The sequence below is a fragment of the Bos mutus genome, chromosome 27 (assembly GCF_027580195.1).
Source record: "Bos mutus isolate GX-2022 chromosome 27, NWIPB_WYAK_1.1, whole genome shotgun sequence".
NCBI classification, from domain to species: domain Eukaryota; kingdom Metazoa; phylum Chordata; class Mammalia; order Artiodactyla; family Bovidae; genus Bos; species Bos mutus.
This window is the reverse complement of record NC_091643.1, coordinates 17,126,175-17,141,311: the sequence shown is the minus strand read 5'-3', so window position 1 is coordinate 17,141,311 and position 15,137 is coordinate 17,126,175. Positions and strand designations below refer to the sequence as shown.

The window sequence follows — 15,137 nt, the reverse complement described above, 5'->3', positions numbered from 1 at the left end:
AGAACTTTAGTCAATGATACATGAGCAATATAATCAGGCATGGTCCTTATTTTCCAGGGTTTGCACCATAAGGAAGAAAGATTAAGCCAGAGAGGAAGGTTAAAATTATATTCTTTTTTTGTACTCTGGAGCATTTTGATAAGAAATATATGGAACAAAACTGTGTTTTGGGCAGTTCCATTCATGGTGTCAGTGATGGTGTCGGCAAACAGATACCATACTTGTGACACAAAAAAGGACATTCCCTTTATCAGCCAGGTGCCCCTTATCCTAAAACTCTTGAAGAAGCTGTGCAAACCCATGTGCTCAAAGCATGGTAAACAGAGGATGCTCTCTGCACTGAGAAGAGAAGGATAATCTCAACCATTCAGGGTTGATCATGTAAGAAAAAACCCAACCATTTAGTCAAACGTCAACAGAGTGAACCCTAACTGTTAAACTTCTCTGCCTTTTTACTATATGCTTCAAACTATATTTATAGTATCCTTCAAATAGGAGTAAATGTTGGAGGGCCTTTTAAAAAATAGAAAATTAATATAAATTAGTCACAGCCCTTGGAAGGGACTCCTGCAGGTGTGGAGCCATGAAACTTAAAGTTTTGTTGGTTTCACCATAATTCCACCTGAATTCACAGATATTTTCAAGACACAGGAAGTGTGATTAAAGATATATAAGTCCAGTTAAATATTAGTTCTATTATCCCATTAAAACACTAAAGGATAGTTCATGAGTGGCTTTTATTACCTGAAACTCTTGTCTACAATATCATTGATGTTTGTATACACAATTTCACCAATGCTGATTGACCAAACTGGTTAGCTCAGATCTCAATTCCAACATTTCCTTCAGAATTGGGGTTCAGTTTGTCAAAATTGGGGTCACTATGGCCTTTCATCATCCATTTCATCTTGCCTTTATAGGTAGTCTGTGGGCTGAGTTAAAGCATGTTCTATTATTGAGCGTTTTGAGATTGTTTCAGGATTTGAAAATTTTAAATTACTCTGGTTTCTTGGAATTAGCTAATGCATACCACAACTTTCCTTGAAAAACATATTTGAGCCAAAGTGGCTTTAGGGAAGTGTTTTATGTTTTAATAAGGTTGAGAAAAGGAGATAAATTCATCTAGTCACAGTAATGTAGTAAATCTTGTTGAGAGGAACCATTCTCTAAATGACACAGCTATAATTTCATTCCAACTGATTTTGTGGACTTGAAACATTTCACTCTGCTTTTCTGTCTCATAAAGAAGTTTCCGTTTGGGTTATTTGTACAGATCAACAGATAAAGCCTTATGTACTAGAGCTGAAACAGCTCTGTTAAATGTCCCTCTTCCATGCCAACAATTTCGCTTCTTCAGGACCATGGACCTTCCTTAGGAACATATACACATTTCCCTAAAGAATCCTTAGGCTGTGATATATTTTTGAGTTAAATTGTTATTATTTATAGGAAAATTCTTTATGTCCACCATGAATGCACATCAAAGTTTACAGAGCATTCATCTCCATGGCAGGCGCTTTATCTTACTGATTATTTTGGCAGAGAACATATACCAAAAATCTCCCTGTGAGAAATAAAAACAAACCTCCACCCTCCAAAAATAGAAAAAAAGCCACAACTCTTCAGATCCCCTCTGGACCTGTGAGTGAAGCTTATAAACTTTCTTGGAGTCCATTTAATGCCTGTGAGTCTGGCTGAAGCTCAGAGAAAGGGCTGGAGATGGGATGGTCTACAGATGGAGGAGCTAGGATTTCTGAGTTGGGCTTGATCTTCTACCTGTGAAAGTTTCTACATTACTTCCCCATGTGCCTTGTTTTATCCTCAGAAAATGAGAGGTTCATCATCTGAGGATGTAAAATATCATGTGAGAGGACTTTTAGAGCCTGGAGAGCACCGTGGACGCATTTTCTCCATCATTCAGCTCCTCATTTTACTGACAAGGAAAATTACGGCTGGGGAAATTGACTCCCCAAATCCATGAAGCTAGGAAGTGGCAGAGCTGTGAGAGTCACTGCAGCTTCCAGACTTTCTTCCTCTTTGTCATTATCTATCCTCTTTAATATCTGCTGTCTAAAGCACTGTATAAATTAAAATGTTTTTATAACTGCATTAGCTTACTATTGTTCTGTAACAGATCACTCCAGTCTTACACAGAAAAACAACACTCATTTATCAGCTCCCAGTTCTGTTGGCCAGAAGTCTAAGCAGGGCATAACTGGGTCCTCTGTATCAGGTCTTAGAAGAAAGACCTTGGCTGAAATCAGGCCATCAACTGGACTGTGTTATGAGCTACAGCTCAGGTCCTCTTTCTGGCTCATCAAGGCTGGTGGCTGGATTCAGTTCCTTGTGGTTATAGCACTGAGGTCCCTGTTCTCTTGCTGGCTGTCAGCCAGGGTTGCTTTAAGCTCCTAGAGGCTGCCCTCCATTCTTAGGCACGTGACCCTCTCACTACATGGCAGCTAGTTCTTCAGAGTCAGTAGGATGATCTTTCTCTTCAGGGAAGGCTCAGCCCTCCACTTTAGGACTTCCCTGATTGGGTCAGACCCACCCAGGATAATCTCCCAACCTAATCACAGGAGCCATAACCAATAATATCCATAGGTCCCACCCATGCTCAAGAAGAAGGGATCATACGGGGTATGTGCAGGATCATACAGGGATGGGAATCTTGTGATTAGAACTGGGATTCTGTTTACTAAACCTAATCATTCAAATATTCATTTTCCTTTTTTTTTTTTAAACCTCCTTTTCCCCTTTACTGCCTCCCATTGAGTCAGTTAAGAGTCATCTGTCCCCCTGAAAACCCAGAAAGGGATGACAAGAGGAGGTGAATTAGGAGCAGTGAGATGAAAACTTCAAGTCCATAAAAATATCTGATTTGTTTATTAGTTTTACTTATTCTTTGCAGACTTAAGTGCTGATAAACTGTTAGTTGCTGAGTCGTGACTGACTCTTTGCAACCCCATGGACTGTAGCCTGCCAGACTCCTCTGTCTATGGGATTCTCCAGGCAAGATGACCTAGCATAAATCAAAATTGCCTATTCAGTCATAACTGAATGGTTAAAAAAAAAAAATCACCTATTCTCTTGACACAATGCTTCTTTTAGTAAAGTTGGCCTGGATTCAGAGAGGTTTGTTAGGAGCAGCAGAAGCTAGAATTCAGGGGACGGTGACGATCAATAGAGGTGTTGTTTTTCTAGTGCCTCCTGCAGGCGGGACGTTGACTCACATGAGCTCATTTAGTTCTCCCCACAGTGATCTGTTACAGTGGGTGGCCTAGTCCCCCTATTACAGTTGAGGAGACACATGTGAAGGGGCAGAGTCAGAATTCAAAGTTGTGTCTGCTTCGCTGGTGCTCTCTTGAGGACAGGCTTCCATCTAAAGGTTCAAGGTGGAGACCATGACTCTCAGAGGTTCTCAAACACTTACACAGAGAGTACAGGATGGTAGATGAGGCTGGTGAGACCAGCAGTCTCTGAGACAGAGGCTATTTTAACCAATCGTAAAACATCAACTCTATAAAGGGACCCTACATCTCCCTTCTAGAGTTATCATTAAAGTTTTCAGAAATCAAGATGAAGGCTTGGCATCGTAAAGTTGTTTTTCTTTACAGGGGAATTTACAGATAAGGGATGAGTTGACCTTTATAATACCTATTATGATGGTTAATGAGAAAATTATTGATATTATTATATGTTTGCTTCTTTTTAATATGAGCAAATCAGGCACAGAGTAAGTAAATGCGGGGGCTCAAATGGATAAGAACATAAAAATGTAGTGACAGAAACCAACTTGCCTTGTTCTTGAGTCCTGCTAACTATATCTCTGGTTGAACAAGTCAATTAAGATTGAGCTCATAATGAGAACCTCCTGTATAGCACGGGGAACTCTAAGTGTTCTGTGGTGACCTAAATGGGAAGGCAATTGAAAGAAGAGGGCATATATGTATACATGTGGCTGATTCACTTTGCTGTACAGCAGAAACTAACACAACACTGTAAAGCAACTATACGCCAATAAAAATTTTTAAAAAAGATTGAGTTCATATAGCTGCAGAGCTGGGAAACGTTTTGATTACTTTGTGAAAGCCCCCGTTGCATTGGGGTAAAAAGGTAAATTTGGAAAGATTTCAAACTCTTGCAACTGCTGCTCAATCGCTCTGAAATGGAATTTCATGTAAATTGGGAATTCTTTGAATACATTTACATCCTATTCATTTTAATAAACGTATGTCAGATGTGTACTTTATGAGATAGCGCGATGATTCTTTAGGCATCATTCCTGTGGAGCAGAGAGACAGGCTTGAAAACAAACAATGACAATCAGAAAGGTGCTGAGCTGAGAAGATGTATAAGGAAGATGCACACACAGCAGCAACCAATTCTGTGAGGGAGCATCAGAGAAAAACAGAAAAGGTGGGTTTTGAGTAGGGTCTGCCTACTAGGCAGGAAAGGGAAAGAATTTCTGTGCTGTGCTTAGTCACTCAGTCGTGTCCAACTCTTTGCAACCCCGTGGACTGTGGCCCGCCAGGATCTTCTGTCCATGGTTATTCTCCAGGCCAGAATACTGGAGTGGGTTGCCATGCCCTCCTCCAGGGGATCTTCCCAACCCAGGGATGAAACCCAGGTCTCCCATACTACAGGAGGATTCTTTAAAGAATTTCTACGGAGAAGGAAAAACAGACTTAAAGCTACAAAAGTAAGAAAAATATAGTTCAGTGTGAGCAGAGTATACCAAACACCAGGAGAAGAGAGAAAAGAGGTTGAATATTTATGCAGCACTTAAATTGGGAAGGACTTGACTACCCTCTAAGGAGAAGTTTCAACTTTATGGCAACAGGAAGCCAATAGAGATGTTACATAAAGGATGACAAGATAATAGCTGTATTTTAGAAGATTAATTCTAGTAGCAGGAAGGAGGATGGCTGCCTGGGAGAATGGAAACTGAAGCAGTAAGAGGGGAATTTGGAAAAGGTCTGTTACAGAATGACTGAGCACCCAGATCAGGGGAGAAGCAAAGGAGACAGACGATGAGGGTAAAAACTGCTTCTGACAAAGAGTGCTGGGACTGGGGCACCAAATGGGTGAAATCAGGAGAAGAAAGGGGTATGTGAGAAGAAAAATGACACCTAGTTTCTGATCTTCAACGATGTCTGCTTTTGGGGGAGTGGGAAATGGAAGAATGGAAATTGATTGTTTAGTTTGAGGTATCTGGAAACAGAGGCTTGGAGTTTAGGATAAAAATTACACACACACACACGTTTGTGAATTACCAACATTTGATATTGTGGCAGTGAGTGACATTTTTCTAAGACTATTGTGTATTTAAGAAAAAAAATAGATTTTTGTACAGCACATGGAACTCTGCTCAATGTTACATGGCAGTCTGGATTGAGGGGGGACAACTGGTACATGTATGGCTGAGGCCCTTTGCTGTTCACCCGAAAACTATCACAATATTGTTAATCCATTATACCCCAATAGAAAATAAAGTTTAAATTTTAAAAAAAGAAAAAAAGTTTTAAGTATTGGGTCATGAACCAGCATTTACGATACAAGTAGGGGAAAAAAAAATCAGGAAAAGGAGACAGAGAAAATTCTGCCACTAAGATACTACTCTGGGCTTCCCAGGTGGTGCTAGTGGTAAAGAACCTGCCTGCCAATGCAGGAGACCTAAAGAGACACGGGTTTGATCCCTAGGTGGGGAAGATCCCTAGGTGGGGAAGATCCCCTGGAGAAGGGCATGGCAACCCACTCCAGTATTCTTGCCTGGAGAATCTCATGGACAGAGGAGCCTGGTGAGCTACGGTTCATAAGGTCACAAAGAGTCAGACACGACTGAAGTGAGTTAGCATGTACACATGCAAGATATTACTATGAGTCCTAGGAGAAGGTTTTAAGATGATGTTTGTATCAATGTTCCAAGCATGAGGATTAAGATGATGATGCTTCATATGACAATTAGGATGGCACTGGTGAATTCTGAGTAGTGCCATGAGGTTGGTGGTGAATTGGGAGAGCAGATAGATTCCTTGAGCTGATAGAAAAGAACGGAGAGTGTTTGGTCATAAAGGGAAAGGAAGGGACAAGAGAGGATTTTTTTTGTCCCAGCTCTTTGTTAGAATGGAGAAAGAGAGTGTTCACGGAGAAAACTGAGTAATTGGAGTGACCTGGCATTAGAGATTGGTGGGCGGATTCAGCAGTAGGACAAGCAAGGGAAAGAATTAGTAATAGTTTGATGACAAGGTCTTAGGTAAGAGGGGGGGAAAGTACATTTTAAAAGAAAATGAGTTGAGAGAAGATATTTATTCTTTACCTTGCACTTCTGAGATAGAACTGTAGTTTTCGTACCCATAATAAGCACACACAGATGTAAATCCTAGCCCGTTGCAGGCTCTCAGGGGTTTACTTACTATTATGAAAATAAAGCTGACAGCTGATTTCCACCTCATTCTATTAGATGATCTTTTGGAAACCACAACAGATACAACAGGAAAAAAAAAAAAAAAAAGATGGTGGAATTCTAAAGCAAGATAATTACCACCTAAGTAAAAGAGAGTTTCTCTTCCAACCTACAATACCTACAATACCAGGGCAGGTTTTGGTCAGTCTTGAAGATGTAAGTCCCAGATGGACAGAAAGAATTATTTGTACCTGCTTCACAGGATCTCACAGAGTTCAAATCGCTTTAGGATTGAACGAAGAACACTCACAAATGCTCATCCAAATGAACTTCTTAGACATTCAGTTGAATATCTAGGTTCCAGAACACCCCCAGAATTTCTCAAAAAACCAAAGAATCTTACATGATAGTTAAGACACTAGGCAAGACCAGAGCATCCTGGACCATTTGAAAGAGGTAATCTCCATCTTGTATTTATGGGAAAGAGTTGGAACAAACTGAGTCTTTATGATTAAGCAGAAAAGACAACATTTTCCATAAGAATGTAATCTTCTGCATGGTTGGTCCCCAGTTATTTTTTGGATGGTCATTTAGTTTCTGTCAAGTTAGCTAATTATTCTGCTAAATCATTTTTACAGGATGACTTGCTTTCTTGAGTTGTTAATACTTGTGAAATTCTTCTCCCAAATGAATAAGGATTGAAAGATGTATATTTTTTAACACACACATATACAAAATTTCCCAAACATCTAGTGTGTTGAAAGTTGGTCCGTTGCAAAGGAACCAGAATTCTAGGCCAGGGTCCAGGGGTGGAGATGACTATAACATTCCACTGAGAGCTTCACTCTTGGCTCTGAGCTCAAAACGAAAAATCCCTCATCAAGTCAGAAACATGAAGTATGGGGCTCTAACTTGAACAGGAACTGAAAAAAAAAAAAAAAAAAGGCGGGGAGAGTAGTATTCGTAAGGATTTAGTAAGGAAGTTAGAAGGAATTATGTGGGAAAGAAGGAAAAAGAATAACTGTGGTGTTATTACATGCCTGGGCCAGGTACATAATATTGTGGGTCAGAGTTTCATTTCATACAGACCAGTTATCATGATGACATTGTGAAGCAATTTCCTATATACTATAATCTGTTTTGGAAATGCTTTCTACCAGGTGTCTCTTCTGGGACATACCAAAGCAAGGAGTTGATCTGTTAAATTACTCACACTGTTCAAATATTTGAAGTACTAATTCATCACTCACGACCTTAAATTTGTATTTTCACATCATTATAAATTCAACAGGGGTGAATCTTTCCACAATAATGAATAAAGTGACTCTTGAAAGGAAAGATGTTGACCTTGGAGATGATCTTGTGGGATGACTCTGAAAAGACATTGAAGCATCTGAATCTCTCTCTGGGCTGTATATTAGATGTTCAGAGTCCGAACTCCACGCATGTACGGACAGATCCATTGTTATATGGACATACCTAGTGGGGAGTGAGGAAAATATCAGGGGAGTTAAATTTAAACACAAAGATAATTGCAAGGTGGTTACTTGGAGCAACTTACTAAAGTGGCTGTATATGGACTTACCACTAGTCTGTAAAGTGAAAAATAATCCTATGGGATTATATGATGCCAAGGCTAGAAAGGGCTTTTTAACTCTCTGTTAACAATAATGTGTTGAAAGGTTTTCATTATCATTTTGTTAGAACAGCCTTGCTAAAACCTGGTCTCTCTGTCACATCATACAAATGCAAGGGAGGAAATGGAGCCAATAAATGTAATCTACAGGTGAAGTTTGCAGAGGCAATTTAGTAGAAAAGGTAAGTATTTTTGTGGGATTTTAACATTTCACAGAAATTATCACCTCACCTCTTAAAGTTTTGAGAAGTTATCAAAATCTGATCAATTAGTCAGGGGTTTTATTCTGCACATTTCTTCCTGGGGAGGCTTATTCAATAGAAATTATCCCAAAATGTCATGCCTGGTACCACAAGCATCATTATTTAAAAATTTGACCAAATAAACATAAGCATGGGATTCCCTAGTAGCTCAGATGGTAAAACTTCCACCTGCAATGCTGGAGACCTAGGTTCAATCCCTGGGTCAGGAAGATCCCCTGGAGAAGGAAATGGCAACTCACTCCAGTATTCTTGCCAGGAGAATCCCATGGACAGAAGAGCCTGGTGGGCTACAGTCCATGGGGTTGCAAAGAGTCAGACACGACTGAGTGACTCACACACAAACATAAGCAAACACACATATACATATATATATAGTGTTATATACTATAAATGAAAGCAATTCTGTTTATCCTCACTTATTCACCAATTAACAAAATATATGTAATTGTCTATGATGAAATAAGCACAGTGCTAGAGATATACCATAGAATATAAAATAGTCTTTGCCCTCAAAAAAAGTAATGTCCAGTGGGAACAGGTCATTGTAAAAAAAAAAAAAAAAAATCACAAAAACACTGTACAAAAAGTCACAAAAAGATCCTTGTAAAAATAAAAAACACACACTAATGGGACTTCCCTGGGGTCCAGTGGTTAAAATTCTGTGCTGTCAATGCAGGGGCATGGGTTCAATCTCTGGTTGGGGAACTAAGATCCCACATGCTGTGCAGCACAGCATTAATAATTAATTTTTAAAAAATTAAAAATAACCACACACAGAATTAATTACAAGCTAGAAGAAATGTTATGGAGGAGACATAAGAATGGAGTGGGAGATTAAAATTGGTTTCAAAGGAATGGAAAGCTCTTCTAAACAATTGAAATTTAGGTGGAGCCTGAGAGAAAGTGGAATTAGACCCAAAATGGGAGATGTGGGAAAATTCAAGCAGAGGAAACAGCAAGTGCAAAGGCACTGAGGCTGAAAAGAACAACAAGCATCAGAGGCATGTTTCCAAGAAGCCTTCATGCATGGGGCACAGAGAGTGAGAGATGAAGCATAGTTAGTTCAGGCTGGACTTAGTGCCTAGCCCTTCAAGGACACTGCCTGTGGTTCTGGGAAGCAAAGGATGACTGGGTTAGATTTGCATTTCAAAAAGACATGGACTGCTGTCTGTAGCAAAATAATTGGAGGGAGCAGGAGTTCGAGTGGAAAGCTTTAAGATGATCAAAGCAAAGATAGGATGAAGGCTGGGATTTGGGTGGTTCTTAGTAAAGAAAATAAAAGGAGACAAGTTACAATGACAGGACTTGGGAAGGGGTTGGCTTCAGAAAGGAGGTGTCAAAGATGATTGTCAGGGTAGGTGATTGGTAATTGACTGATTGAAATGCTAATATGAGAACCAGGCTTTTTATGTTCACCTTATTCTATTTAAATTCATTCTATGCAAACCAGTTAGTCCTTACTAGGAGCAATGTATGGTGCTGGGAATTCTCATGGATAAGCGATATAAAAAAAAAAGTAGATAAAGTGATATATATAATTTCTACCTTTTAGTAGATAAAGTGATATATATAATTTCCACCTTTTATAGATTCACAATCAAATAGTGTTTCTCCCTTCTAATAGATGAAATAATAACTATATGCCACAAACATAGGTGTTTATACACAAATGCACATGTCTACACACATGTATGTCTACATGCATATATGTGCATATATGGGTTTCCCAGGTGGCTCAGTGGTAAAGAATCTGCCTGCCGATGCAGGAGACATGGGTTTGATCCCTGGGTGGGGAAGATCCCCTGGAGAAGGAAATGGCAACCCATTCCAGTATTTTTGCCTGAGAAATTACATGGACAGAGGAGCCTGGTAGGCTACAGTCCACGGGGTCACAAAAGAGTCAGACACGACTTAGTGACTAACAATGACAACAACATGTGCAATATATGTGTATATATATTTGAGGTATTTGTATCACAGATATTAAGTATATATTGAAAGGAGATGAAGAATATAAAAATAAGTAATTAGTGTGGAGTTCAGAAAGATAAATCAAAAAATTATGTGAGATTGTATTCTTAAAAGAAATTAAAATGTTTCAAAGACTATTAAGTTTTACATCTCCAACTTATTACAGATCAGATTTATGACTTTAGCCCTGTTTTTCGAAGTGTCCACAAAAAGAAATTAGACTCTAGTATTCAGATGTATAATCCATTTTTTATTCTATGATGTATCCCTATAATCATGAGAGTAATCCTATCATTAATAATAATGATAAATAATAACAATCATTGGTGTGGGATGTTTACAAATCATACACAGCAGAAAAGCGTAAATGCAGATTTCATTTTAGTGTTGTTGAAATGTAACCTTTTTTTTTAACCTATTTAGTATTTTTCTTAGGATTCTAAACTCATAATTTGTTAGCAAACTGACTTCACAGCAGACCGACTCTTCACAGCAGACCGAACATGACTGGTTCATAACTCTGTTGAATATTTTCCAGATGTACTGGAGGACACCATCGCCAGTTTTGCAAGGGTATCTTGTTGGTCAGAAGCCTTTTGTTTAACAAACTCAGCTTGGGTGTTTATTCTAAGAGTCTAACTAAACATAGAGGACAATTGCTAATCAGTGAATTCTTAAGGCTACTTTTATTTCATCCTCCTTACACAATAGTCTTTGCTTGTTTCAGTTTTGTGTGTTTCCCTTTGATTGCTTGTTAATATCTTTTCTGTAGTGATAGTATGTGAAAGTAGTATCTAATCTCTGAATTAGTATATAATTGTTGATCATCACTATAATTGTGCAGATAGTGGAATATACTTGGAATCACTAGTAGTGAATTTGCCATTCACATGAAACTAAGGAAGTTTCAGGGCCTTGGATTTCCTTTAATAGTGTTGGATCTAAATTTGTATTTTTAATTTTTAAAAAAATCTCTCAAATCTTAAGAGCTTCAGGTCTTAGAAAACTTATCTGGGTCTGCTTTTCATCTGTATTGTAATAATTAATTTGTTTTTATGCTTTTCTTACATCGTTTTGGCTTTATGAAAATGGGTCAATTTTTTTTTCTGTCTACTATCTAGCATTTAGTTCAGTAAATGTGAATTAGTGAATAAGTCATGTGCCTTTACTATTACACTTGGAAACATTTAACAAAATTATTAACTCATCATGTTCTATCTGCTGTGAAGAGTCAGTCTGATAACAAAATTTTGAGTTTAAAATCCTAAGAAAAATCCTAAAAAGGTAACATTCAAACAACACTAAAATGTGTGTGGTAAGGGAGATTTTCTTTTGTATCCATGCATCTTTATGAATAACTATTTTGTTGCAAAGTTTAAAAAATAATAAATTATCTTGTTAGTTAGTTTTTAAAGTTCAAAATGTCTGCAGAATTTTAAATGAGATTCCCATACTGTCAATATGTACAATACTTTGCAAAAATGTAAAATATGGTCACGTTAATGTACTTTTCATTCTTCTTTCTTTTTTCTTTGCAAAATTTTCTTGAAGTGTTTTCCAAATGGGAATGAATGAGAGAAAAGGTATATTTGACCAGTTTCATAGATTCTAAGAGTGCTTCTAATAGCTAAAACATAGCCAAAGAAAAGTGTTAAAGCTTATGATAGCATTTATTTTAAGCTGTCACTTACTATAACATCTCCATTTTGTCTTTATTTCTCAAGTTGCTTATTTATAAATCTCCACTCTGTTTTTCAGGAGTTGACATATGTTGACAGGCTAACAATATATTACCTGAGAACTGATATACCCTGTATAATATATCCTCTAAGAGCTGAACAATACATAGTAAGTTAACAAACATATACTATGAAGAAAAGTCATTATTTCTAAAGGGAGGTTCATATTTTGATTTTCAAGAAAGGAAAAAAATTTCCCTCCTTTCTCCATCCTGTTCTGATCATTTCCAAAGTTTGATAAAAATGTAAAACAACAAAAAATTCATCTGCTACTTCCTGACCACAGAGGTGAATAATTTAAGAATCATCTCATTGGGTTTTCTAACAGCTTCCTATTTTATCTGGAAAGATCTGAAACTTCATTTTTTAATTCCAAAATACATTTCTGCTTTATATCCTTCAATTCTAAAATAATGCTACATCTGCTAATCTGTAGCAATCAAATACTAAGCACTTACAGGGTCTCCAATCCTGGAGGAAAAGTTTCCTTTTTGAAAGGATTCCCCTTTTCTGAGCTTTGCTGTTTCCTGTTTGTTAAGTAGTGGCCCCACCTGGGAAAGCAGAGTTATTTCAGCCATCATTCACTCTCAGTTTACATTAGACTCTGTGGAGTATTATAGTGCTATTCAATATTCATAATCTCCCAGACTTTGCTGTTTTTATGGCCCAGTATAATTTATATGTGGTGTTTGTTGGAACGTTATCAGAAGCTATTTGGACATAACATTTTTCACAATAAATAATGATGGCACTACTGCTAAAATATCTTTTATTAACTTAATTCACCCAGTAGAATTGGTGTTTAAAACAATGCAAATTAAAGGTGAAAAAAAATCATTCTTAATTTAGGGCAGGTTTTAAATAAATGTCCTCCGTGCCTTACATAGCAAGAAGGCACCCAGATTTCATCTTTATTTGAAGGGTGACATTTAAAAAAATACACTAAGAAGGTTGTATGTAGGTAATGGTTCCTTTAGCATTCATCCCAGAGGATGGAAAATCAGGAGCAAATCCCTTTTAAAGAGGAGGAAGTAAATTTCACATAGGGATGGTTGGTACTCACCTCTTACAGACAACACCATGGGAGCCTGCACATGACCGTTCTAACTTAGCCACAGCTGTCATCTTAACTAGAACAGAACGTTTTCTTTACTTGATTCTGGATCATTCCGCCCTGCGGATCACCCTGACCTTTCCCTGTTGTCCTTCGCGGCAGGGTGCTAACGTTTTCTGGATTTCACTGCTCTTTAGAATTCTCCACCAGAGGGAGGACAAGGGAAGCGAAGCAGGTTTCACCCGCAGTTCTGAGGGAACTTTGAATCCCAAAAAACTAGAAGGATCTCCGGTCTGTCTCACCACTCCACCTCCCTGTACTCTTTCACAGCAGAACGGAGGGACTCCAGCTATCTCGGTAATTTTATCGCGGACTGCTTTTCAACCAGGGTTTTATCAGTTGACTTACAACTTAAGTAAGTTACAGTGAGAGACACTTTGGGAGGGCCCCCCATCCTACCCGTTGCAGAGAACAGGTTATTCTTTTAGGAAAAGCTGAAGATGAGAATTCTGGCAGGCACGTTGCTAAATACAGGAAAGCGGGGCACAGACACATCCGAGGAGCAGTTGAACGACCTTGGAGCCCTCTAATCATCCTTACGGTTCCCTGAGCCCTTCCTCTATCCACAACTGCCTCACTCAGTCCCCTTTCCACCCAGGAGTTTCTCTTTGCCCTGCGTGCGCGTAGGGTTTTTCACGAAAGTCAGAAAGGACCGAAAGCCAAACTCCAAGGGGAAAAACAGCAACCGTTCCTTTCCTTCCCACGGGTTCCAAGCCTTGATTTGGCGGGCAGGTGTCAGAGAGGCAAACTTTTGACTCCAGTAATTTTCTCTGCTTTGCAGGGCAGGGACCAGCCCTCCGGGGCGCTGCCTGGCGGGGAAGGGGCGCTAGGAACGGGAGCCCCCGCGTCCCTTCCCGGGTCTCAGGATCTCCCGGGGCCGCGCGCCCCGGTTCCCGCGGGCGCCGCCGCGGCGGCTGCGCGCAGCTTCCAGCGACCTCTGTCGGGGGTGCCCGGCAGCCGCCCCGCGCGCCGCCCCCCGCCCGGCCGGGCTCGGGGAGGGAAAGGGGCTGCGCCCGGGAGCGCCGAGCCCAGGCTCCTCCCGGTGGCGTGTCCGCGCCTCAGGGTGGGGGTGTGGTGGGGACGAGGGAGGGGGCGAGGCCAGGGGAGGGCGAGAAGGAGGCGCCAGCGTCCAACCTGCGGGTGGGTGGCGGTGGGGCAATTGAAAAAGAGCCGGCGAGGAGTTTCCCCCCCCAACTTGTCGGAACTCTGGGCTCGCGCGCAGGGCAGGAGCGGAGCGGCGGCGGCTGCCCAGGCGATGCGAGCGCGGGCCGGACGGTAATCGCCTCTCCCTCCTCGGGCTGCGAGCGCGCCGGACCGAGGCAGCGACAGGAGCGGACCGCGGCGGGAACCGAGGACTCCCCAGCCGCGCGCCAGCAGGAGCCACCCCGCGAGCGCGCGCGACCGCGGGACGGAGCGCCCGCCAGTCCCAGGTGGCCCGGACCGCACGTTGCGTCCCCGCGCTCCCCGCCGGCGACAGGAGACGCTCCCCCCCAGCGCCGCGCGCGCCTCGGCCCGGTCGCTGGCCCGCCTCCACTCCGGGGACAAACTTTTCCCGAAGCCGATCCCAGCCCTCGGACCCAAACTTGTCGCGCGTCGCCTTCGCCGGGAGCCGTCCGCGCAGAGCGTGCACTTCTTGGGCGAGATGTCGGAGCGCAGAGAAGGCAAAGGCAAGGGGAAGGGCGGCAAGAAGGACCGAGGCTCCGGGAAGAAGCCCGTGCCCGCGGCGGGCGGCCCGAGCCCAGGTGAGTGCGCCGCGCGGCCGGGGCTCCGCGAGCCTGCTCCTCCTTTTTTCCCTCCTCCTCCTTCTCGGATGCCGTCGCCTCTCCCTCGCCCGCCCGCGCGCCCTGTGCACCCGGCTCCTGGCTCTGCTCCCGGGCGTCCGCAGGGCCGGGCGATGCTCGCTCCTCCCTGGAGCCGCCCCTTACCTGGGCGCCGAGCCCCACCCGGGCGTCCGCGCCCCGCGCGCCGGGTGAGGGCGGCAGCCGGGCCCGCGCCCCGGGAGGATCCGGAC

At 41.6% G+C, this 15,137-nt stretch overlaps 1 protein-coding gene across 8 annotated transcripts in view; it reads left to right on the top strand.

Moving 5' to 3' along the window:
• The window catches only part of NRG1 (neuregulin 1), a 1,145,979-nt gene that overhangs the window by 892,507 nt on the left and 238,335 nt on the right, over positions 1 to 15,137 (top strand). For 7 of the 8 annotated variants that reach the window (XM_070364126.1, XM_070364125.1, XM_070364124.1 and 4 more), the window contains exon 1: positions 14,629 to 14,868. The exons of the other annotated variant lie outside the window; for it this stretch is intronic. In XM_070364126.1, the coding sequence (XP_070220227.1) occupies positions 14,769 to 14,868 (100 nt within the window). In that variant the 5' untranslated portion in view covers positions 14,629 to 14,768. Of the gene's footprint in view, positions 1 to 14,628; positions 14,869 to 15,137 lie in introns of those variants that run through there. 8 annotated transcript variants of the gene reach the window in all.